Source organism: Chlorocebus sabaeus, chromosome 14 (genome assembly GCF_047675955.1).
Source record: "Chlorocebus sabaeus isolate Y175 chromosome 14, mChlSab1.0.hap1, whole genome shotgun sequence".
NCBI classification, from domain to species: Eukaryota; Metazoa; Chordata; class Mammalia; order Primates; family Cercopithecidae; genus Chlorocebus; species Chlorocebus sabaeus.
Window position 1 is genome coordinate 14444323 of NC_132917.1, and position 23212 is coordinate 14467534.

General features: G+C 41.0%; 1 protein-coding gene, 1 long non-coding RNA gene and 1 pseudogene across 3 annotated transcripts in view; 2 read left to right on the plus strand and 1 right to left on the minus strand.

Annotated features, from left to right (window-relative positions):
* Positions 1-23212, minus strand: part of LOC119627072 (uncharacterized) — a 316279-nt gene that overhangs the window by 46633 nt on the left and 246434 nt on the right. The gene's annotated exons all lie outside the window — the stretch shown is intronic.
* LRATD1 (LRAT domain containing 1) lies at positions 2861-8735 on the plus strand. The gene is made up of 2 exons (XM_007971430.3): positions 2861-3111; positions 4126-8735. Exon 2 carries the CDS (start codon positions 4162-4164, stop codon positions 5038-5040), a length of 879 nt encoding a protein of 292 aa, XP_007969621.1. The 5' UTR covers positions 2861-3111; positions 4126-4161; the 3' UTR covers positions 5041-8735.
* On the plus strand, positions 5378-8735 carry LOC103220781 (uncharacterized; annotated as a pseudogene).

The window sequence follows — 23212 nt, forward strand, 5'->3', positions numbered from 1 at the left end:
CACAGCTGTCCTAAACAAGTAGGGTATAAGACCTCTCTCTTCCACCAAGAATAATAAGAGATAGCCTTGATTGAAAGCTCACTGTGTGTCAGACACTATGCTTACATGTATGAACTCACAACAATTCAGTGAGGTAGCCCCTGTTATTATCTCTTTTTTACAGATAAGGAAGTTTCCTGATGCCCACAAAGGTTCAATAACTGACTCGAGGTTACCCAGCAATAAATGTTGAAAAAGAGTTTAAATTAGTTGGCTTTCAGAGTTTGTGTTTTGGACAACTATATTCTACTTTTGATAGCACTGTACTTTCTCATTGTAAACGCAGGCAGGATGGAGTAAAAAATAAAAGTCAAAACAATTTGAAAACAATATTTTGTGATGAGCATAAAACGTTTTCTACAATCAGCAGCCCTCATTCGATTGGTATATTTCTTACTTTATTATCTGATAATTGCCAAAAGATGACAAAGTGTAGATGTATTTTCCTTAGTTTACTTTTAGCTCCCTTTATTTCAAGCCTCACAGTCAATGTGTTCCCTGCCTTATGTTTCAAGGTGGCTCCGGGTTATTTTTCCTCCCATGTGATTACAAAAGCAGTTAGCCTTTTAGCCTAGCAGGGGGAATGAGAGGAAAGGGAGAGGCAAAAATTTTTAAACTTTAGGCACTATATATCCAATAACTGACAACATTTTATCTTAATTATGCTTTATAGTATTGGAATACTAAACAAAGAGGAACGACCTGCTTACTCTGTAGTCTGCAGCAGAATGAAACAGAACACATGGGACAGAACACAGCAAATGAGCTGTAAATGTTTGTGCACAAGGTTTGATCTTGGGGATGGAGGGAGGATTTTTTTAAGTTATTCAAATACTGAGTTGCTTTCAAAGAGTTCTTCTCAGACATCAATAATGAACTCTTCAGATACCCTCATCCCAGACAGCCCTGAAGTCCAGTTTATAACAAGACCAATAACTCACTTCCTGATCTCTAAAGCTGCTTGTTCAATTCTCTTGACTTCAGAGCCAAAAATGAGTTGTTTATTACTCATGGCAAGTATTAAAAAGGCCATCTCAACCTGTGGTCAGTTCCATGAATGACAACTTGTTTTCTGATAACTTGCAAGCACATGGACAATAGCCAAATTTCTAAAAAGATTTAGGTACATCAAATGTATACAGATGATCACTTAAAACCATTTTTTTCCAGTAATATTTTAGCATCTAATTTGATAAATCACTGCATTTGGAGGCTGTGGGGGTGTACAGAGACCTTCAGAAAGTAAACACAAACTGGAGGCTTAGTGGTTTGAAGATATTCAAGCAGAAAAGTCTAGCAAAGAAAAAGGGGGGTTGTAATATGGATCAGCCTCCATGTAACCTTGAGCCAATCAGCTAACTTATCTGGAACACCAGTTTTCTCATTTTATGAAACAAGATTTTATTCAATAAACACTATAATCTAGTGAAAGACTGGATCTGGTATCCCATAGGCTTGGATGGATTGCTGGCATTAGTATTGGAGATTTTGTTTCCCTGTTTGTTACAATTTGGATATTAGTGAGTACCCTACAGATGAACAATGATTAAATTGTCTACTTAATTTACTCTTACGTGCCTGCCCATGTATAAGTGTCAGTACAGGCTGTTTTCATTTTTACTATTACTGATGGAACCCACTGCACGGCTAGCATTGGCAAAGAGGCTCAGAATACAAGGTTGTGCAGAATGCAAGTCTACTCTCAACAAATTCATTTTGTAGGGAAGAGATGGGGGGGTTCAACTAGGAAGCATCAACTTCCTCACTGGGAAAGAAAAGAGGCTTCATAGAAAAGCTGCTGGAGTCCAGGCTTAAAGATGAGTAGCGTTGGGACCAGAACCAGATGTCTAAGAACTCTTTGAGGCTTAATGTTAGGAAGTTTTGAAACGATTGGTCTAGAATGTTGTATATACGAAGTTCATTTTTTCAACACCCAATATTCAGAACACATTCATTCATTAACTTTCCAACCAGAAATGTAATCATTAACTACTGCTGGACCCCCCTTTCCCACAAAACCAAACAAAACTTGCTTAGCAATCCCAATTCTGAGGTTTGGAAAACACTTTTAGGACCTACTCTCTGCTTGCATGTATGAACTCATATACATGAGTAGTGAGGTATTCCTCTTATAGTCAGAAAATCGGTGACCAGTATCATAGGCACAGCCGGGGAATGGACTGGCCAAAGCTCAGGCTTTTGAGTGGCATTTGACCCCAAACTCCTTTTAAACCGGGCATGAGCTCTGGGTCAGCAGCCTCACTCCAGTCAAAGAAGAGGAGCCAAACTTCGCAGAAGCAATTTCAAAGACGTCTGGGAAAGGCTCTTTGATCCAAGGACCAGCCTAGGGGCCATCAGGAACCAAGGCTCTGGGGGATCCCAGCAGGGCCCAGTCGCCCGCCTCGAACAATGTCGCTGCCTGCCCCGGACCGCTCGCAGTGCCTGGGCCACACTGGGGTGTCCTGGGGTTTCTTCTCCATACCTAGACTCAGCTTCGCCGCCCGAGTCTGTCTTCCTGGAACACGGAACGCGGGCGGACTGTGTTCTCAGTCACAATCAGCTCGCATGACCTGGGGGCGTGGGCGCAAGCTTGTAGCAGCGCCTGGCAGAAAGCGCCGCGCACCCCGCCTGTGCACACACCTCCGCTCCCGGGGGCGGCGCGCGGTAGGGTGTGCGGGGGACGGGGCGGGGCGGAGCGGAGCGGAGCTCACTGGAGGCCCGCCCCTGCTCCCCTCCCCCGCCGGCGGAGATTGACAGGGCTCGGGCACCCGCCCCAACCAATGAGCGCGTCCTGGGGCGGGCCCTGGAACCGGCTGCTCCGGCTACTTAGAGTCGTCGGCGCGGCGGTGGGAAAGCAGAGCCGAGCCGGGACTGTCCAGTGGGAGCAGGCGGGCCGGCCAGCGCAGACCTGGTGGCGCACGGGCGCCGCACTGCACGGTTCAGCGAGGGGTAGAGCGGAGCCGCAGCCCCACGCGCAGCCCAGGACCCACTCGCCACCGCCGCTTCCGCAGCACCCATGGGGACCACGAGACTTTAAAGGAGTTTGGGGTTTCGGGAGCAGGGAAATCACGGGTAGGGAGAAGCGGCTTTCTTTGCCTTGGAAACGGTTTTTCTTCGTCCGATTGTTTGGATCCTGTGCTGGGTAGGAGGGAAAGGGGTCTTTGGGCTAAAAGTGGACCTCTCTACACACACATGCTCCCACCCACACCCACACACATACACTGCACAGGCTTTCTCCATCCTTCCCCTGCCTCTTTGTTAGGTTATTTTAGACAGAGCAGCCTCGCCCTGGCGCAGTCCGATTGGCCCTGATGGGGACAAGGCAAGAGAAGTAAGGGGCAGAGTGCACCTGCCGGTGAGGGCAGGTGTGCCCGGGTGCTTGGGCGTACGTGCAACGGCGAGCGTGCAAGTGTGGAGCTGAAATTGTGTACGAATGTGTGGAGTCTAAGTGTGCCAGTGTGTCGTCGCGAAGGTTTGTCATTGTGGGTGTATGTGACATTATACACCAGTATACCAGCTTGCCAGTATCTGGACTCCCAAGTGTCCAAAATGTTGCTGGTGTCAACTGAATGCCTGAGAATGTGTCCGATTGTCATTGTGCGAGCCACTGTAAGGGGAGGAAGGCAACCTAGTGCAAAACTGGGAGGTGGGCTGGAGAGGGTGAGGACAGAAATGGGAGCTTAGCTTGCTCCCAGCTCACTGGCCTTAGGCTCCCTTCTCCCTTTCAGCCCACCCCTCCGTCCTTCCTGGGCGTCCGTCTCCCACGCTGCCACAGTCAGCGCTGTCCTCCCCACTGGGACCCCGCAAGCTCTCCAGCCAGCCTGGGTGTTTTCTTCTGGGAGTTGGACCGGGTTCCCGGAAGGGGTCGGAGGCTATGTCGTGGCGTCTGCTCTCGCCGGACCGGTGGCGGCTTCTCTGCCCCTCCTAGCCTGGGGGAGTCACGGAGGACTGGGCCGGAAAGGGTGACTCCGGTGAGGACACGTAGGCGAGCCAGCAGGTCCCAGGGGCACTGCACGTCTTGGGGAGGGACACAGAAAGGGGCAGCCAGGACTCTGACGGTGTCTCTGTCTCTCTGTGCCTCCGCAGATCCCCGCTCCTGGCCCTCACCTCGCCACCTCATTGATGGGCAACCAACTGGACCGCATCACCCACCTCAACTACAGCGAGTTGCCCACAGGGGACCCTTCGGGGATTGAGAAGGACGAACTGCGGGTCGGGGTCGCCTATTTCTTTTCGGATGATGAGGAAGACCTGGACGAACGCGGGCAGCCCGACAAGTTTGGCGTGAAGGCTCCCCCGGGTTGCACCCCCTGCCCGGAGAGCCCCAGCCGCCACCACCACCACCTGCTGCACCAGCTGGTCCTCAACGAGACTCAGTTTTCCGCCTTTCGGGGCCAGGAATGCATCTTTTCCAAAGTGAGCGGCGGGCCTCAGGGCGCCGACCTGAGCGTCTACGCGGTCACCGCGCTGCCAGCGCTCTGCGAACCCGGAGACCTGCTGGAGCTGCTGTGGTTGCAGCCCGCCCCGGAGCCGCCCGCGCCCGCCCCACACTGGGCCGTCTACGTGGGCGGCGGGCAGATCATCCACCTGCACCAAGGCGAGATCCGCCAGGACAGCCTATACGAGGCGGGCGCGGCCAACGTGGGCCGGGTGGTGAATAGCTGGTACCGCTACCGCCCGCTGGTGGCCGAGCTGGTGGTGCAGAACGCCTGCGGCCACCTGGGCCTCAAGAGCGAGGAGATCTGCTGGACGAACTCGGAGAGCTTCGCCGCCTGGTGCCGCTTTGGCAAGCGGGAGTTCAAGGCGGGAGGGGAGGTGCCGGCCGGCACGCAGTCCCCGCAGCAGCAGTACTATCTCAAGGTGCACCTGGGAGAGAACAAGGTCCACACTGCCAGGTTTCACAGCCTGGAAGACCTCATCCGCGAGAAGCGCCGCATCGACGCCAGCGGCCGCCTGCGAGTGCTCCAGGAGCTCGCCGACCTCGTGGACGACAAGGAGTAGCCGCCTAGGGGCTGCCGGCCCCTGTGCCTCCCCACACTTCGCTCCCTTCCCTTCCCCGCACCCGGACTTCGCAGTTGGCGGTTCTCAACCCCTGTCCCCCAAGCGCGTCCGTTGCGGGTGTCCCGGGCCCGGGCTGCACCCCCGCACCCCCCAGCCAGCGGCAGGCAGTCTCAGGAACTGCCCCAGGGCCGAAAGGGCGCCGCTGCGCGCGCCTGGCCGACAGCCACGGTGGTGGTGACGGTGCTGGGAGACCCCGCGTGCGCTTTCCCCTTGAGATGTAAACCGGGAACGGAGAAGGGGCTGAGGGGAGAAAGGATATGGCCTCCCCCACGAGTCCATGGGCAGTGACTGTGGCCCGACCCGAAAACGACCCTCTTCTCAAAAGGGACCATCACCGCCCCGAGCGCGCGCACAGAGACCGGTCGGAGGCGAGAATTGGTCTTTTCAGGGCACAGTTCAGCTCCTCTGTGGATGCGTCCCCAGATCGCAGGATTTCCAAGAAATCGAGCCTGTCCCTTGTGCACTTGGGAATAATTCCCCAAGACAGCACTTCGGGATTCCGGGTTATCCTGAGGCTGCCCGGGACTTTTCCAGCTCTCCAGCCCCAGGTCTCCTGACATTGTGTTCCAGGCTGCGGGCTAAGCCAGACAGTGTTTGCCTCCCGTTCTTTCCACCGAGGGAAGCGAACGCCACCCCCACCCGCCTTTGCCTCCAAGTCTCCCTCGCTGGCAGAAGGGAAGCCGACCTGGTCCCGGGAGGAAGATGGCGCAGCGATTTCGGTGAGGACAGCCGGCCCCGCCCCCGACAAGGAGCTCCCTCGTTCACCTGGTGTCTGGGAACTTGAATGTGTGAAGGGCGCTATTGTTCTGAACCCTTGATTGCTCCCTCCTCGGGCTGCGTTTCAAAAATAGTCATATTTTTAAAGGAGTTGGAGGAGAGGGAGGGGGAGGACATGGCACCATTCCAGAAACCAGCATTATTACAACACCATAGCCAGTATATTTAGTTTGGCTTTTCCTAACATAGAAATCTTCAAAGGTGGGGCAGTGGAAATAAAGTTTTAAAAATGAGAGAGCAGTTTTCCAACTATGTCAACAAAGCCTATCGTGTTGATGTTTTTATTGACCATTTTAGCAACATGCTAATAAAATTTCAAATTGAAATTTTTATTTTCATGGCTTTAATCCATGATAGTTTAAATATTGGGGGCCATTAAGAGTGGATGTAGCTAAGAGCTTAGCTAACATTGCCTTTTCACTCTATTTTTCTCAAATATTATAAGAATTCTGTTTTTGAATATTGTTAATTTTTTGGCTTTCAACAGCAGCCCTAGTAATGGTGGAGTTGTTAATTAATGTGTATATTGTACTGAATTTCTGTCAGTTAAGGGGTTCACTGCTTTGGTGGAAATTGGTGGAAATTGCTAGCAGGTTCCATGATGTTTATTTTCTCCATGTTGTATATCATTACCATTTCACATTTGCATTTCTATTTTTCTTCCTCTCCTCCTGATCTCCTTAAAAATGAATCTAGAGTTGGTGGCTTTTTCCCCCTCCTCTTTAGCCAGTTCCACAGTTCAGTTCTTCCTGAAAACAGGGAAGAACTTGTAGGATCAGGCAAATGTGTGTTTTTCAAAAACTTAGGGCTGGGTGTGAAACCCCTTCTGTGGACAAGGATTTGTAAACTTCTCTCCTCCCGCTGTGGCCCCAGCCTAACTGATAGTTACTTGATTCAGTGTGTTAGACACTTATAGCATCTATGTCTCTTTCAAGGGAATTTGTCAAATAACGCTGTTTAACTAATTGTTGCAAGCAATTGCATATTAACAGCTGTGATTTGATTGGACAGCAAGTATTATGGCCAAAGCCAGTTTCTTGGCATTTCAAAAATAATGCAATAAAAACTAGTTGAGGTTAGCTGAGACTGGAAATGCTTTTTTCATGGTACATGATTCACTTCTATTTTTTCTTTCTTTTTCTTTTTTTTTCTTTGGTTTTCATCCTGGATTCATCCCCTGATCTTAAATCAAAAGGTCAGATCAATGAAATATGAACTAAAGTATTTTTCTTAAGCCTATTGAGTGATTTATTTTTAAAAAAATGTTTAAACGCATATGCTTTTCTTTCAGCACAAACAGCAAAACTTTTGTAATAACTAACTTACCTTTGCATGTATGAAGAACTGAAAGTCATTTATTTCCCTAACTTTTTCCTCTTTCAAATAACAGGTGACAGATCATAAAATGAATTCTTTATTGTATCTACACACTCCACATTCTTTACCGTGTCCTACTACTGTATCTTGGCTCCCTGCTGTATTAAACACCATCTTAAGCACTTGTTCCTGCAGGACTCCTTCTTGACATTTTGTCTTCCACCTCAAAGTCACTCAAAGGGTGGGACTTCATCAAAAGAAATGAATTATTCTCTATCACACCAAATACTAAGATTTATTTCCTCTGATGGTACACAGATTTCTCCCTCACTAAGAGGGTCACTCTCATAGAGGAATGTCTTGTCAGTTTTATACTTGCTAAGGCTAGACTGACAATAAAAATGAGTTGGGCAGTTCAATTAGCATTCGTTACTATATTGGCCTATAAAGGATTGGGTTGATGATAATACCTCTACAAATATGCAATAACAAAACAATAGTTATGAAAGAAACTTGAAAGTTTTGCAAGGTTTCTCATATTCCTGTTGAAATTATCATTTATTATCTCTTTGTCAATGTTAGTAAGGTAACCCATGACAGAATAATTTGAGTGATAGTTCATGATGCAGAGGATATGATCACGATATTACCTAATGGTTTTATCCTGGAAAAGGTGTATATTTTTAGGACATTGTTAACAATGTGAGTGAAACCAAGATGGTGCAAGTTCCCTTTCCAGATGGCATGGGCACACTTGATTTTTATTATGAGTGAATGTAATCTTTCTGTATTTTACCAGTTACAGAAATTACCTGAAAAGTTTCCTAACATTTTAATAATGTTAGGGGTTTAGTTTTGGTTTTAGTTGTCCTCAAGAGACCACAGCTTCACAGTAATTTCCACGGTGTTGGGTGTGGCTAAGTTGGGGATTGGCTCTGTTCTGCCTGCTCCAGTGTAGAGAACAGCTATATTTATACTGCATTCTTTCTCAACTTTCAGGTAGTAAAAACAAACTATGATTTAACAAAAGAAAAAGAAAAGACAGGTACTTTTACTTCAAAGAGTGCTTTGGTCCACTTTTATTTAAACCAAAAATCAAATAAAATAAGGAGGAGGGCTGGGTATACTTTAAACAAAACCAGTCCTGAAATGCTGTTATTCTCAAAGTACATTCCAAAGAAAAAAAAGTATAGAATTTACATATGTTGCATTTTTAAGTATGAGTTAAATTGATATAAAGTGTTCCTCAATATTAAAAAATGTAAGCTATTGTAATGACAGTATTTTAAAAAAATAATAATATATATATAGTTAGGAAACGCTTGTGCCAGATTAGAACATCAAGCATAGAAGCAGCTGTATGATTTACTTGTTTTTTTTTTTAACTTTAATGTTTACCTTCCCCTATGTTTAATTTTTCTGTGGTGAATACTTTTGTTAGAACATGGCTTTTTTATTTTTCTTGGAAAAATATGCTATTAGTATTTACAAAATAATGATTTACCTGAATAAGCAGTATATACTAAAAGTCTTCAAACATACTTTATTGACTACTTATGTTTTGTGGTGCGCTTTCAACATCCCTAAGAGTTAAATGTTTTAGTCATCTAATAAATGGAACAGGGTCAAGTTCCAATGAAATTAATACTAATTGCACAATCATAATACAGCAACCTAATTTTCTTTTATTCATAGGCATATCTTTAAAGCTTTCTTTTCTTTTTTGAACAAATGAAGAGAATCCAGTTAGTTTTTGCCTTTCAGAGGTGATTTGCCACGTGCACAATGGGTCTGTAGGTGAAAAGACAGGCTTTTGTGTTGCTTGAAACATCAAAAACTGAATTTAGAGAATGGTTATCTAACACTCAAGTCAATGTATTTTTTTTTTTGAAATTACTAGCTGTTGGTATAATATGCATATATGTACATGTTTACATATACATAAACATGTGTACATTTACATATATGTAAGTACACATTCATATACATATATACACATGTATATATATCTGTGTACACATAAATTTTTGCCTATAGCTAGCAATTATTTCATTCAGATACACACACACACACACACACACACATACAGGCCACTTAAAAACAAAATGGAGAGTGACTTGAGATATACAAAAACAGGAAAAAAGCCCTGGCAGTCATATAGCTAATGTATAACTGGACAGCAAGCAGCTACTCGTAAAGCTAACAATAAACAAAAAGAAAATGTGGGAGTTATGCAATTAGTTTTATTCTCATTTTTGGAAAAATATGTTCCTGATTTCTCTAAAAAGAAAAAAATTCAAAGGAAAGCTGTAAATATTAGGAAGTAACTGAAAACTAAGAAGAAAGATAAAGTGGGGAGGCTATGAGATGATATAATGAACTAGTAAGCTTTTCTACAGGGGACACCTGTTCTCCCTTCTAACTGAAGACACCAAAGAGAAGCTAAGATCCTATCTTTCAAACATTTAGTAATTTATAAAATCCCATTATTTCATAACTCAAAGTTTACCTTTGAGGTTGTATGTTTACCTCATTTGAACTTGAAATAGAAGAGGTTTAAGTATTTGAATAAGTTGGGAAAAAAAAGGAAAAATAGTCTTCCCCGATCTTGTCACTGATGGTGACACTGCTTGTAGTTACTGTATTTTTTGGCAGAACACTCAGATGAATGGCTTCCTATGCTGTGGACTTTTATCATCTTTTTGATGGCTGATAGAAGAAGCACACAGTAGGTACTCCATAAATGTAAGACTATGGCAGCAGTCTAGTACAAGTGCTTCTCACTAATTCTTAGTTACCAGGAAAACCAGAAAGCCCATCACTTGCCTTGCCTGCAAAGGTGAGACTAAAGAAATTTCTCTAAGCAAAATTGGCAGGGTCTTTCCACCTCAAAAGGCTCATGGAAGTACACCTTATGGGGCTTAAGGCTAATTTCAGTTGAAGGGTATATGGAATATTTGATTTGCTTCTAGCAGAGAAAACAAAGAATCCAGGAAAAGCAGAAAATGTTCTCTTGTCATTCAGTCAGAAAGGGAAAAGCAAACTCATAGTTCCAACTGTAACTTTCATAACTTCATCTCTCATTCACCCGAGGGAGAGATTTTTCTCACATGAAATCACAAGATTATTCCTTCAGAAGGAAGCTTATTGTAGCTCTTGTTTAAAATTTTCTTCGGTTTATAGGAATATATTTATTAGATGTACACTTAACTCTGGGAAAATTAGGTTTGATGGAGTTTGGTCATGGGTGTTTTTCTAAATACACATTACTCATTGATATATTAAAATATTAAAATAATTGCTATGCCTCTTGGCTTTTATAATTCAATTCTTAATAAGAATATGAGTTCTGAACTATATTTTGTCCAAAGGGTAGATGCCTATGAAATATTAGGTATTAATAGAATCATATATTAAAATATTAAAATAATTGCTATGCCTCTTGGCTTTTATAATTCAATTCTTAATATGAATATGAGTTCTGAACTTTATTTTGTCTGAAGGATAGATGCCTATGAAATACTAGGTATTAATAGAATCAATGTCCTAAATTTCAAGCATAAAATGAATGCTTCAAAAGTTACTTTGAGCATCATTTAATGTTTCAAAAAATTGAAAAAGCTCATATAAGGCTATTGCTTATATGTGTCCTAAGGAAATTCTTGCCATCAGTGTGTGATATAGACATTAATGTTCTATTTGAGAGCTTCTTTATTATAAGTACACTGACATTTGCTTTAGCAAGTAAGTTATTATTCTAAATTCAGTTATTTTCCCCCATGACAGTCCTATGACATACCAGCTCTTTGCTTACTTCCAAGTCCACTGTAGATTTCAGATTCTGCAAGGGGGTGAGCAGATCTAGGGATATCATGCCCGTGATGACTTTGAAAAACATCTCTCAACTCCCAATAGCACTCGCTTTATTTCTTCCCACCTTTCGCTTCTCAGTGCAAGTGTCTGCCCAGGGGGTCTGAGCTAAAAGGAAGCAAGGCTCAGAGGTAGGACTGCCAGATTTAGCAAATAAAAATATAGGATTCTCAGTTACACTTGAATTTCAGATAAATTATTATTGATTTTAGGATTATTGTGTTAGAATAAATATGTTCCCTGCAATATTTAGGTTGTTTGTACTAAAGCTTATCTGTTTATCTGAAATTCAAATGTAACTGCATGTCCAGTATATTATCTGGCAACCCGTCTCAAGGATAACTTTATCAACTCTAAGAAGCAACAGAGTCCCCTGACTTTTTGGAGCTGGCAAAGGACACACCCCCTACCCACAGCATTGAGGTCCTGTGAGATTTTCCATGTGTCTTTTAAGGCCATAGTCAGATTCAGGCCCAGGAATGAGCACATTGTGCAGGAGAAGCCTCAGAAGAGTTCACAGCCCCCACGATCATTGAGAGAGACTTGGTTGTGTGTATGTGTGGGTGCAGAAGGGTAGGTGTTTCTTTTACTTTCTTGATTCTATTTTATAGGAGACACCATCCTTTACCTGGGGTTATGATGAATACTTTCCTAGATATAGTCAGGAATGCTGTATGCTACTGCTTTTTATCCCACCTGCTATTTATTCCAATCTGGATTTTCACTTTACACCTGGCTATTTCTATAGCTTCCTCACCTGTCGCTACCCCTCTAGCTCTTCTATCCGAACACCTGTGTCTATAGCGCTGTTTCTAACCACAGAGTCATCACTGCCAAGTAAAGGCTGAGCTCCTTAGTGGGGCAGTCAGCGTCTTCCGTGGTCTGGCCCCTATCTTCACCAACTTGCATTTCCTTCAACTCTCAGCTTACACTCGGGCCACACAGGACTTTTTGTAGAACATGTAGTTTTCATTCATACTTTCTTGGCTTTCTATGTTGTCCCCTTAACCTGATTACCATTCTAAATTCCTGAACAGCAAACTCTTATTCATTTATGTTTTATGGCTGGGCTCCATGCAAGCCCCTCAGGTGGCTTTAGTCATTTTCTTTTGTAGTTCCCACTGTAGTTTGTTAACACCCCCAGACTCTCTCTTCAACTACAAATACCATTTATGTCTGTCTCTTCCTAGGTCTATTGGGGAAGGCTCTGTGACTTGCTCTTTTTTGCTGCTGGTAAGTCTAACACTTGCAGTAGGTGCTAAATGAGAGTCTATTCACTCAGTGGAGGAACTGGGGAAGGTATGTGAGGAATACTGCCCAGCATCTCTCTAGGAGGTAAACCATGGTAGGAATGGGCTAACTGTGCGTATCAACTTATACAAGATTCTCCTTAAGAACCATACAGTAGAAATTTAGTTTCTATTTAGAAAATAAGCTGGAATGATGTGAACCTTCATTGTGGTATGTTATACTGCAAGTGATGGGAGATTAGCTATACAGAGTTTAAAAGATTTCTCCATCCTGGGTATACTGGTACAAACATTTCTTCTTGAATGAACTTTATGAGTTTCATTACTATGGAAATACATATTTTTCTCTTCTTGGTCATTTAATTTCTGCCCAGGTGAAGTAGCTTTGGGTGTTGCAAATTTCGAAGGCACCTGAGGTTTGATTTGCAAGAATTAAAGATGAGACCAGACATTTCTTGAATAGATCACTGTAGTGAATGGGCTGTAGACTGCCAGAGATGTTCAGTCAGTGAAGAAAGAGTCTCCTGAAAACCCAAGTACTTTTGGAAAGTAAAATCTCTCCCAATCTTAATAAGCAAATTCACCTACATTCACCCACAGCACGTATTGGGGGACAAAAAAAAAATCACTTTGCCTGACCTTCCAGTAGGGGGAGCAGAAGAAAAACAGCCTCCTCTGATTGACGGTTGGACCTCCAGGCTGGTTGACAGCTAGAATAATTTGAAATGCAATTGAGCACTGAGAATGTAACTACATTAATGTCTTATGAAATATATATGCTTTTATATTGATGTGTTCCTTGGAACTCCTAGGAGGAGCACCCCTTACTTTTGTAGGGAGGTATTATCTTAGCACCTCTGGACATTTAATTTAGTTTAATCTGGTTCTGGACATGGTTAAGCTTACCTGTATCTAAGACAAGCTACTTTAACTTGGGATTTTAAACCATGATATCCTGTTAAGAAAAAAAGTGTCAAAATTCTAGAGAACTTCTTTAGAGTGAAATATTATTACTAATTTGGGATTCGAATCCAGGTAAATAGCGGTTCTGGTAAAACATTGCTTTTGCCCTGAGAGCAATTTCCAGAGTAGACAGTGGAGGAGATTTTTCATTATGCAGCCTCACTATTCTGATGTCAGAAATCAGTGCCCTTTGCATGTGTCTGCTTTATTTGTATATAATTTTATAAGACAGGATCTATGAAAGAAAATGGGAGGAGAGGTAGTTACTCCATCCTTTACAGGCCAACAAAACAAAGGCTCTAAACCCAGATTAATTCTGCCTATGTTACTTCCTTACAGCCTTTAAGGGCTTTCTATAACTCATAAGATAAAACCCAGACTCCCTGGCAGCACGCAAGCTCTGCTCCAGTCCGTCCCGTACTCCCCTCCTCCAACCCCAGCTCCCCACCTCTGAAGCTTTGCCCCCTGATCTTCACAGCACATTCTCACTGGGAGGCATCTGTACTGGACCACCTACCTTTCCCCAAAAGCCTAGTGATTGTATGCCTTTGCTCAAGCTGTTTCACTTGTATGGAACGTTCTTCTCCTCTCCTTGGCACATGTAAAAGTCCTGCTCCTCCTGAGTCCTGGTGAGAACCCTGTTTACTTACCAGCTGTTCTGTGAAGCTTCTCCTTTTCCTGCAACATCCCCTACAAAAACAGCTAAAACTAGCCAAATTCATCCCTCTCCCATTTGAACTTCTGGTGTAGCACTTTCTTCAAACATTTAATGATCATGCCATCCATTTAATATTCCAGTTTTCATCCCCTAAACTATGTCAAACATAATCTATTTAAGTTAATGAGAACCTGATTGCCTTCTGAAATAAGTGTGAGGAAGGTGTCTTGGCACTTTGATCTTTGATTGGTTAATAACTAGTATCTGGTCCTTAGTAGGTCCTCAATCAATGCTGACTTAATTATCTGAATCTAATTTAATTCAAAAACAACTATTCTAGAAAAAGAACAGTAAGTTATATTTTGAAATTAATGTCCTAGTGGGAGATAAACTCCTTAAACATCTGTTGGGTCCCTAATAAAGGCAAGCTTTTTTTTTTTTTTTTTTAATTTCATGTGGATACAAAGCATAGTCTAGATTTCAAGAACAAGATAGGACAAAGGAGACAGGCCCACTATTAGCTATAATCCATTACAGCCTGGAATATAGGTAATTACCCAGGTATAATTTTTAAAAAATTACCATAGGAGGTCAAAGGAAGAAACACTTGAAGGCATACATCAGCTTCAAAAATCAGTCATTGACTGGCATAGAGTATTTGGATGATTCTTCTGAGATAATTACACAGTTTTGTTAACTTTTTATTATTAGGTGGAAATATGGATAAATATACCTTCTTGTTATTTAAATATAATAGACTATCTTCTGTCATTGTATATTAAATACTATTTTTAGGGTGAGTTTGGTCTTATGAAGTCTGTAGAAGGACAGCTTAAATGTGTTTAAGTGAAGTCCTCTTGATGTTGAACTACCAAGATCAGATTATTAGCATTGGATTTACCAATTAATTCACCTCCCACTGTATATTTGGAGACAGGGTCTTTGATTGATAGATGGATTGGTTGCCTAAGATTCAGTTCACAGGGTTGGGACAGGTTCTTTAATGAGTAACTGTGAACATACAAGAGCTTCTTGGAAGGGGGCTGGACCCAAAGTAGAGATGAACTAAGAGGATAGCCTCACCCAAGGAGAGAGGCTGAGCTGATAGACAGGAAGACAGGGCCACAGGCCAGTGCTGAGGAGCTAGGGGAGATGCAAAGAGAAAGAATAAGCAGGATGTTGGAGCTATGAGAACAACTATCAGATGCAGTGTATTTTCAGGACCAAGACCCTTTCCCAAAGTAGAAATAATAATTGAGGTGCAACAATTGCTAAAAGAGAATTAACAACTCTAAAAACTGGTATTGGCTCACAATCTATAGAAATATTTCAATTTTAAAGCATATTGTGTTTAATTTAAAATGGCCTTCTGAAGGAAAAAGCAAAACAGAAAACCTGTTAACTTTGACAGTATTCTTTCAATAGAAATAATTGCATTCCTTTGAAGAAAAACAAATCTGAGCTTCTTGTCCAAAGAAATCTTGAATTTGCTCATGTGTTTCCAATGGCGTTTGGCACATAGCATCGGCTCTCTAAATGCCTCCAATAACTACAGTAAATGTCTCTATGAAATTCGGCACATCATACAAACGAAATGTTCTTTCTTGTTTGCAATTCCCATTTACTTTCAGAAGGAGAAATTCCAGATTGTATACAAAAATTGATAAGTTTGCCAAAATATCCAGGTATATAACCGTCAGCTACTGGACTACAATTCCTTAATGTTAATGAAATACAAACAGCTGACTTTATGCATTTATTTTAATAAGCCTGTGAAAACAGTCCATTTACGGTGTACAAACCCCTTGTCTTTTAAAAATGCTAGATGGAATCTTTTAATAAATTAAATTTATCTGCCTGTCAAATCTGTCAAATTGACAAGAATTCTCAAGGAGTATTGCTGATGTTGTAGTTCTACTTTTCCAATAGGATTACATTTGGAATTTAATAAGGGCTGCTTAGAGGAAGAATATCCATCAGAGTAATTTTAAGTAACAAATATTTAAGTCTCCAACCTTATAGGACCACAATGATTTCGTTTCCTTTGAAAAACCTTTTATTACTTACAAGAGTGTCCTGAATATCATATTTGCTTATAATGATGAAATAATGTAAGGAGACAACTAAGTCTACATCATCAGAAGAATAATTATTGACATTTGCTCAGAAATGTGTAGCTTACATAGTCAATTGTCCTCATGACCAACCTTGTGTCTGTCAGCTCTTACTGTTCCCAGTGTACAAATAGGGGCACTGAGGCTTGGAAGGGGAAACACACCCAACTCAGTATCACATATCTTGAATTTAGTAGAACCAGCACTTTAACTTAGGGGTTCTGATCAAAACATTACATCTGTCTGAACCTTATAAGATCACGAGGTCAGGAGATCAAGACCATCCTGGCTAACCCGGTGAAACCCCGTCTCTACTAAAAAATACAAAAATCTAGCCGGGCGAGGTGGCGGGCGCCTGTAGTCCCAGCTACTCGGGAGTCTTGAGGCAGGAGAATGGCGTGAACCCGGGAGGCGGAGCTTGCAGTGAGCCTGGGCGACAGAGCGAGACTCCGCCTCAAAAAAAAAAAAAAAAAAAAAAAAAAGATTTTCCTGGAATAATCAAATGTCTCCCTCCACCTTTTTCTTATAGAACAAAACCCATTTAATGTTTTCAGTGAATGCATGGGAGTATTTATGTCAAAGTTCTAGTAGTGGCCACTTAATAAAGATGAGCTCTTAATTTTTCAAAATGATCTACCCTAGAGAGGTGGGTATCAGGGTATTCAAAAAGGCAAGTCCATTCAAACTCTGGACCAATTGTGTAACACACACTAATCACCTATAAGTGATGTCCAACCTCCTGGAATGAAAGCCTCAAGTACATGTTCAAATATCAAAATGGAATCAAGCCTCAGTTTTCAGATTCTTTTGTTTTTCATCCTCAACTTTAGAAACAGAGGTGCATCTGTTGGATAATAGTCAATGCATCTGTGTTGGTAACCAGGGGTCCAAGGTAATTCTCAAAGGACTTTTCATTTATTCATCAATAAATACTATGCTGTTGATCATGTGTTGGGAAAAATGTCTTTCAAAAATAAGCTGAACAAGAAAAAAATGTCAATGCATAGCATGCTTTTAGTTTCTTATAAGAGTTAAATATTCTGGATAAAAAGCGTATTTGCAATTTTAATTAATTTTAATTAAAATTTTTCCAGCAACAACCTGCAATAGTTGTACAATAATGACTGTTTAGTGAATGGCCAGGCCTAACAACAGGGTAAATGACATGAGACAGGCCAGGCACAAATCTGAATGACAGACCTATTTACACATATAAAGATCCCTATTTAACTTAGCTAGGAGAGCATTACCATGAGATGCTGCAGTAAAACAGTTACCCATGACCATTCTCATGAAAAAATATCTGGTATCCATTTCTAAATGAGATTAGTTGTTCCTCATGAACCATGAACTCACTGGAGATCAAATTAGACCCAAATAAATGAAACCCACTCAGTAAATTGTCTCAGAGAAAGATGGTATATGGGAAAGGACATTGGACTTGAAAAACACATGGCTACACATCCAGCTCTTTGCTTCTGGCTGTGTGATCTTAGACTAGTCACTGCCCTGAGCCTCTATCCCTCAGCCTTTTAACAGGCGACTATGAACTCTAACTCACAATGTTAGGATGAAGTTAATTAAATATCTATAAACCTGTCCACCCACAATGCTTTGTACATAAAACACAATCAGCAGACATTAGCTGAATTAAGTTAAAATACTAAGTCAATTTTCTTTTATCACTGAGATTGCAGGTTTCCTAATTTTTAAATGTGTTTTATTTGTCTCCACTTAGGTGATAAACCTTTGGAGAGAATGAGTCTTCTCTTACTCATTTTTTAACCCCCTTAGCAGAATTTCAAACATGAAGTAGTTCAAACACTTCTTGATAAAAGTCAAAGGGCAACTAAAATTGTACTCAAATAGAGGTGCTCTGAGGACAATGAAAATGGGTGTTTCTTAGAATGAATATATGAACTACTTGCTATGGACTCAATATGTGTATTCTCCCCAAATCCATATGTTGAAATCCTAACCCCCGAAGTGATGATATTAGGAGATGGGGCCCTTGGGAGGTGTTAGGTCATGAGGGTGAACCCCCTCATGAATTAGATTAGTACCTCTATAAAAAGACACTTAAGACCTTGCTTTTTCTCTCTATTATCCATGTGAGGATATAATGAGAATAAAGCAATCTGTAACCATTAAGAGGACCCTCACCAGAACTTGATCATGCTGACACTGTGATCTCAGATTTTCAGCCTCCAGAACTGTGAGGTATACATTTCTGATGTGGATAAGTCACTCAGTTCATGGTATTTTAACCCAAATGGACTATGACACTCTTCTATTAAAGGAAGTACAAATACTTCCTCCTAATATTTTATTCAATAACTGCATCTGAGCTGCACTGAAAGTCTAAAAATAGTACCCACAGCTGTGTTCCCATGGCCAGAGGGTTCTTCAGGCATTATCCTCCTACCCTTCACCGAGAGCTATTGCACTCTCATCTATGTTCTGCTTTTAAGGACTTCCCAATGCTTACAGTTAACTTCTCCACCCTTTCAACTGAAAACTCTATTGCAAGGTTTATCTCTGTTGTATATTGGAGGAAGATCTTACACGTGTGACTCTTTATTATAAAAGTTATGTTTTTATTTGTGTGTTTACTCAGACTTTTAAAAGTGAGAAGAAATTGTATAAATATTGTACTCCTCAGTCTGTAGAGGCTTCAGTTCCTCATAGACTCTGTCTCCCCTTTGGAGCCTCTGTCTATTTCATTAGCACAGCAGTTCTCAACCTTCTTGGTCTTAGGGCCTTTAAATTATTGGGGGGGCCAAAGAGCTTTTGTCTATGTAAATTATATTTATCAACATTTGCCATGATAGAAATAATACTAAGTTTTAAAATATTAACACATTTTAAAATACCAAATCACAAACCTATTACCTGTTACATAATGATGCTTTTTATAAAAATAACTGTATTTTCCAAGAGAAAAGTGAGAAGAGTGGCATGGTTTTACAGTTTTGCAAATTTTTTTAATGACTGTTTTAATAGAAGACAACTGGATTCTTATGTCTGCCTTTGCACTCAAACTGTTCTCATATAACACATCTTGTAAATTTTGTCAAACTCCTGTAAACACTTGTATAAGAATTAGAGTAGAAAAGCCAAAATGGTAGAATTGTGAAAATGGTTTTGAGCTTGTACATCCTGTAAAAGAGTCTCAGGAACCCCACAGGATTCAGGACCACACTCTGAGAACCACTGCAATGAGATCTTGCCTAGCTTTCCAAGTAGCCTCCAACTAGCTTCTCCTGGTGCTCATACTCAGGACGTCCATCTGCCAAATCACCACATCAGTGAAATACACATGCAACTGGCATGAAGTAATACAATCAAAACTATCGTGTTTTTTTTAATCCTACATTTATTCATGAAGATAGTTTCTCCCCTATCACTGGGTCAAGTCGGGCCAGTTCATTAACTTTTTCACCTCTCTTTTAGGTAACAGAAAGTTCTATGGTGCTCCAAGTTGCAGAAACGAAATCTCAAGTGGTGCTTTGAAAGTCTATACCCTTCAAAGAGTCCATTTACAACTTTATTAAAAGTCCTGGGACTTGCCTTTCTCCCAGTGGGAGCAGTTTTGCCTATCTTCACTTTTTGACCTATGTTGATAACTCTAGACCCCACTCCTCTAGAGCATGTGCATGTGTAGGGGTTGGGGGAGGAGGGATGTAGAGAGGATGGTGGAGGAAGGCTGGTAAAGCAGTCAGGAAATGTATGACTTCATTGGCACTTTCAATAAAAACATTGTGTTTTTCCTGTGCCTAGCAGAATTTTAGAGCTGGATCTTTGTCTCATGGATGCTCTTAGGAGACCCACCAAGCACCAACCCCTGATATTGCAACTGGACCCCTCGACCTGGATGAATGTATTCTTTTCAGCAACCATATGCTCCCTCCTGTTACCAGGTAAGGTAAGAAGCAATTCCTCTGCCTAGCAGCTCTGCTGAGTGAAATATCAGGAGGTCCCACCCAAGCTTTCTCTTGCGTGTAGCCTATATCCAGCATGGGAGTACAGGCTAATCCTGCAGTTGGCCAGCCTCTTGTCCTCTGGATATCCTGGGAGTGAATCCCAATGAAGGAATCTCCAGTGGTTTCCTGAAGCCCTTTGTGCTAGGCCTGAGGTGAGACAGAACTGCCCCATCTTATGCCCAGGAGACCTGGGAAGACTCACAGTGCACCACCGTCCTCAAAAATTCTCTCTCCCTGTAGGCTGTGGTCTGAATCTTTGTGTCTTCCTAAAATTCATATTTTGAAATCCTAACCCCCTAGGTGATGATATTAGAAGGTGGGGCCTTTCAGGAGTTGACTAAAACATGGGGGAAAAGCCCTCACAAATGGATTAGTTCCCTTATAAAATAAGTCCAAGGAAACTTGCTCACTTCTAACACCATGTGAGGACACAGCGAGAAGGCACCATCTATACGCCAGAAAGCAGTCCCTCACCAGACATAGATCTGCTGGCACTTTGATCTTGGACTTCCCACCCTCCAGAACTGGGAGAAATAAATGTATATTGTTTATAAGCAACACAGTTTATGGTATTATATCATAGCAGCCCAAACAGACGTTGTATTTCCTCAATGTTGGTTTAAGAGTTGTCTAAACCAGTTTCCTATTATTATACTGTGGATGTTTCTAGCTCTCAGTATAGCATTCCACCTCTTTTCTATCTCCAGTGACTTAGTCAAGGCATCTAGTTGAACACCCTGTTATTTAAAGAAACCAGCATTCACTGGCTGTTCCCAGTTCCAGGGACTCAGGTGGCTTCATAATTTGTCCTGTTTCCTTGCACTTAGGAAAAGTACTGACAGCTCGTAATTGGTTGTATTTCTTAGGATATTTGCATTTAAACTAGAAGTAATGCTTTATTTTCTTGGTATAATTTGTCTTACATTTTTGAAAGTAATAGCTATTCATTAAATTACATTTGAAAATGCAGGAAGAAAGAAAAAAATTGTCTATAATTCTACCACTCATATAATACCACTATTCACATATGGGTACTTTCCTCTACTAACCTTTCAAAGCATGTCTCAATTTTAATTGTATTCACACAAATACAATTTTATATCATACATTTTACTTATTAATATGCTATTAGCATCACCAATGTCAACATAAACTCTATGTAAACATCAATTTAATGGTTGCAAAGTATTATATCAACTGGATATGCCATGACTTATTTAATCACTGTATTTATTGTTAAATATTTGCATTGTTTACACTGTTTAGTATTGAAAACCATGCTGCAATAAGTATCTTTGGATAGATCCTTTTTTGTTTATTTTGGGCTATTTCCTTAGAATATATTTCTGGATATGGAGTCACTGAGTAAATGAACATGGAAGATTTTAGGATACACACACTGTTTTGCAAAAAACTAACATATGCCTATGTTCATGGCCTATCACAATCATTGATCTGTGAAATCTCACATTCTTTATTGATTGATTTCTTTTTATTTACGATCTTAATTTTCATCCCCCTCATCTTCATCATAGGACCCCAGTCTAATTTGCTTAATATATACCTCTTTATTTGTACATCGTCATATTAGCAAGAATTTTTGTGCGTACATACTGTAAATGCACACAAATGATGATGTTGTGCTATGGATCTCATGGTGTTTCTCTTTTTTTCACCTAGCACTCGGTTTTTAAGATCTATTTACACTATAGATCCATCTCAGACTACTGAGTGCTGCCTGATTTGCTTCGATGCATCCATTATGCTATACTTCTCTAACTAGTAGACTTCTCTGGACTGCATCTAGCTCTGCACTACAACAAATAGTGCTGCTATCATTTTCCCTGGTCCTTGCCACCTCATGGGTAAGGTGTATATATATGTGTGTGTGTATATATATGTATATATACACACACCTATCTGTACTAAGTACTGCCTGATTGCTTTCCAGAGTGATTCCTCTAGTCTGTGTTCCCAGCAGCTGTGCATATGAGTCTCTGTAACCACAATTCCCATCCATACTTGGCATTATCCATCTTCCTAATTTTCCCACTCTGGCAGTTGGAAAGTGATATCTCGTGGTTGTTTGCATTTGTATTTCCCTAAATACCAGTGAGTTTGAGCATCTTTTCATATGTTTGTTAGTCATTTGTGTTTCTCTAATCTGATTTGCCTGTTTATATCTTTGTCCATTTATCTGATAGGGTTTTCATTTTTTTCTCATTATCATAAATATTAATAACGTATTTTACATTTTTGATAGAATTTTATATTTTTTGAGAAAATCTTGTGGTTTTGTTTAATAGGTTGATTCACAGATCTCTTTGTTATATCTAAGTTGAATGTACATATTGTAAATTGGTGATAAATTTATTTTTTGATAAATGCTATTAATTTTTATATATTGATTTTATTCCAGTAGTCTTGGACCTTTCTTTTTGTTTCTTAACTTTGTCAGTTCAATCATATTTTTAAAAAAATAAATTCTGCACATTGGAGGCTGAGGCGGGTGGATCACAAGGTCAAGAGATCGAGACCATCCTGGCTAACATGGTGAAACCCCATCTCTACTAAAAATACAAAAAATTAGCCATGCTTGGTGGCATGTGCCTGTACTACCAGCTATTCGGGAGGCTGAGGCAGGAGAACTGCTTGAACCCAGGAGGCAGAGGTTGCAGTGAGCCCTGATCATGCCACTGCACTCCAGCCTGGGTGACAGAGCGAGACTCTACCTCAAAATAAAATAAATAAATAAATAAATAAATAAATAAATAAACAAATAAAGTCTGGTTTTTCCCCTAGAAATTGACAGAAGCTCTTTAGAAATTGGGAAAATTAGCTTTTTGCCTTAACAAGGCAAATGGCTTATTAGCCCTTTGTTTGTGAATGTGTTAGAATTATTTTTGCCTATATTTTTGGTGATTTTGCCATACCATTATTAAATAGAATGTATCAATGTTTTATTTTGTATCCCACTTACAAAGGCCGTTTTTAAAGAAATTATCTTGTGCTTTATTCTAGTAGGTTTATATTTTCATTAATTCAGATTTAAATATTTAATTTATTTGCAGTTTATACTGTTATAAGAAGTGAGGTATAGATCCAAATTTATTATCGTATTGGCTACACAGTTGAATAAGCCCTCTTTCCCTATTGATTTGAAATGTCCTATTTATCATA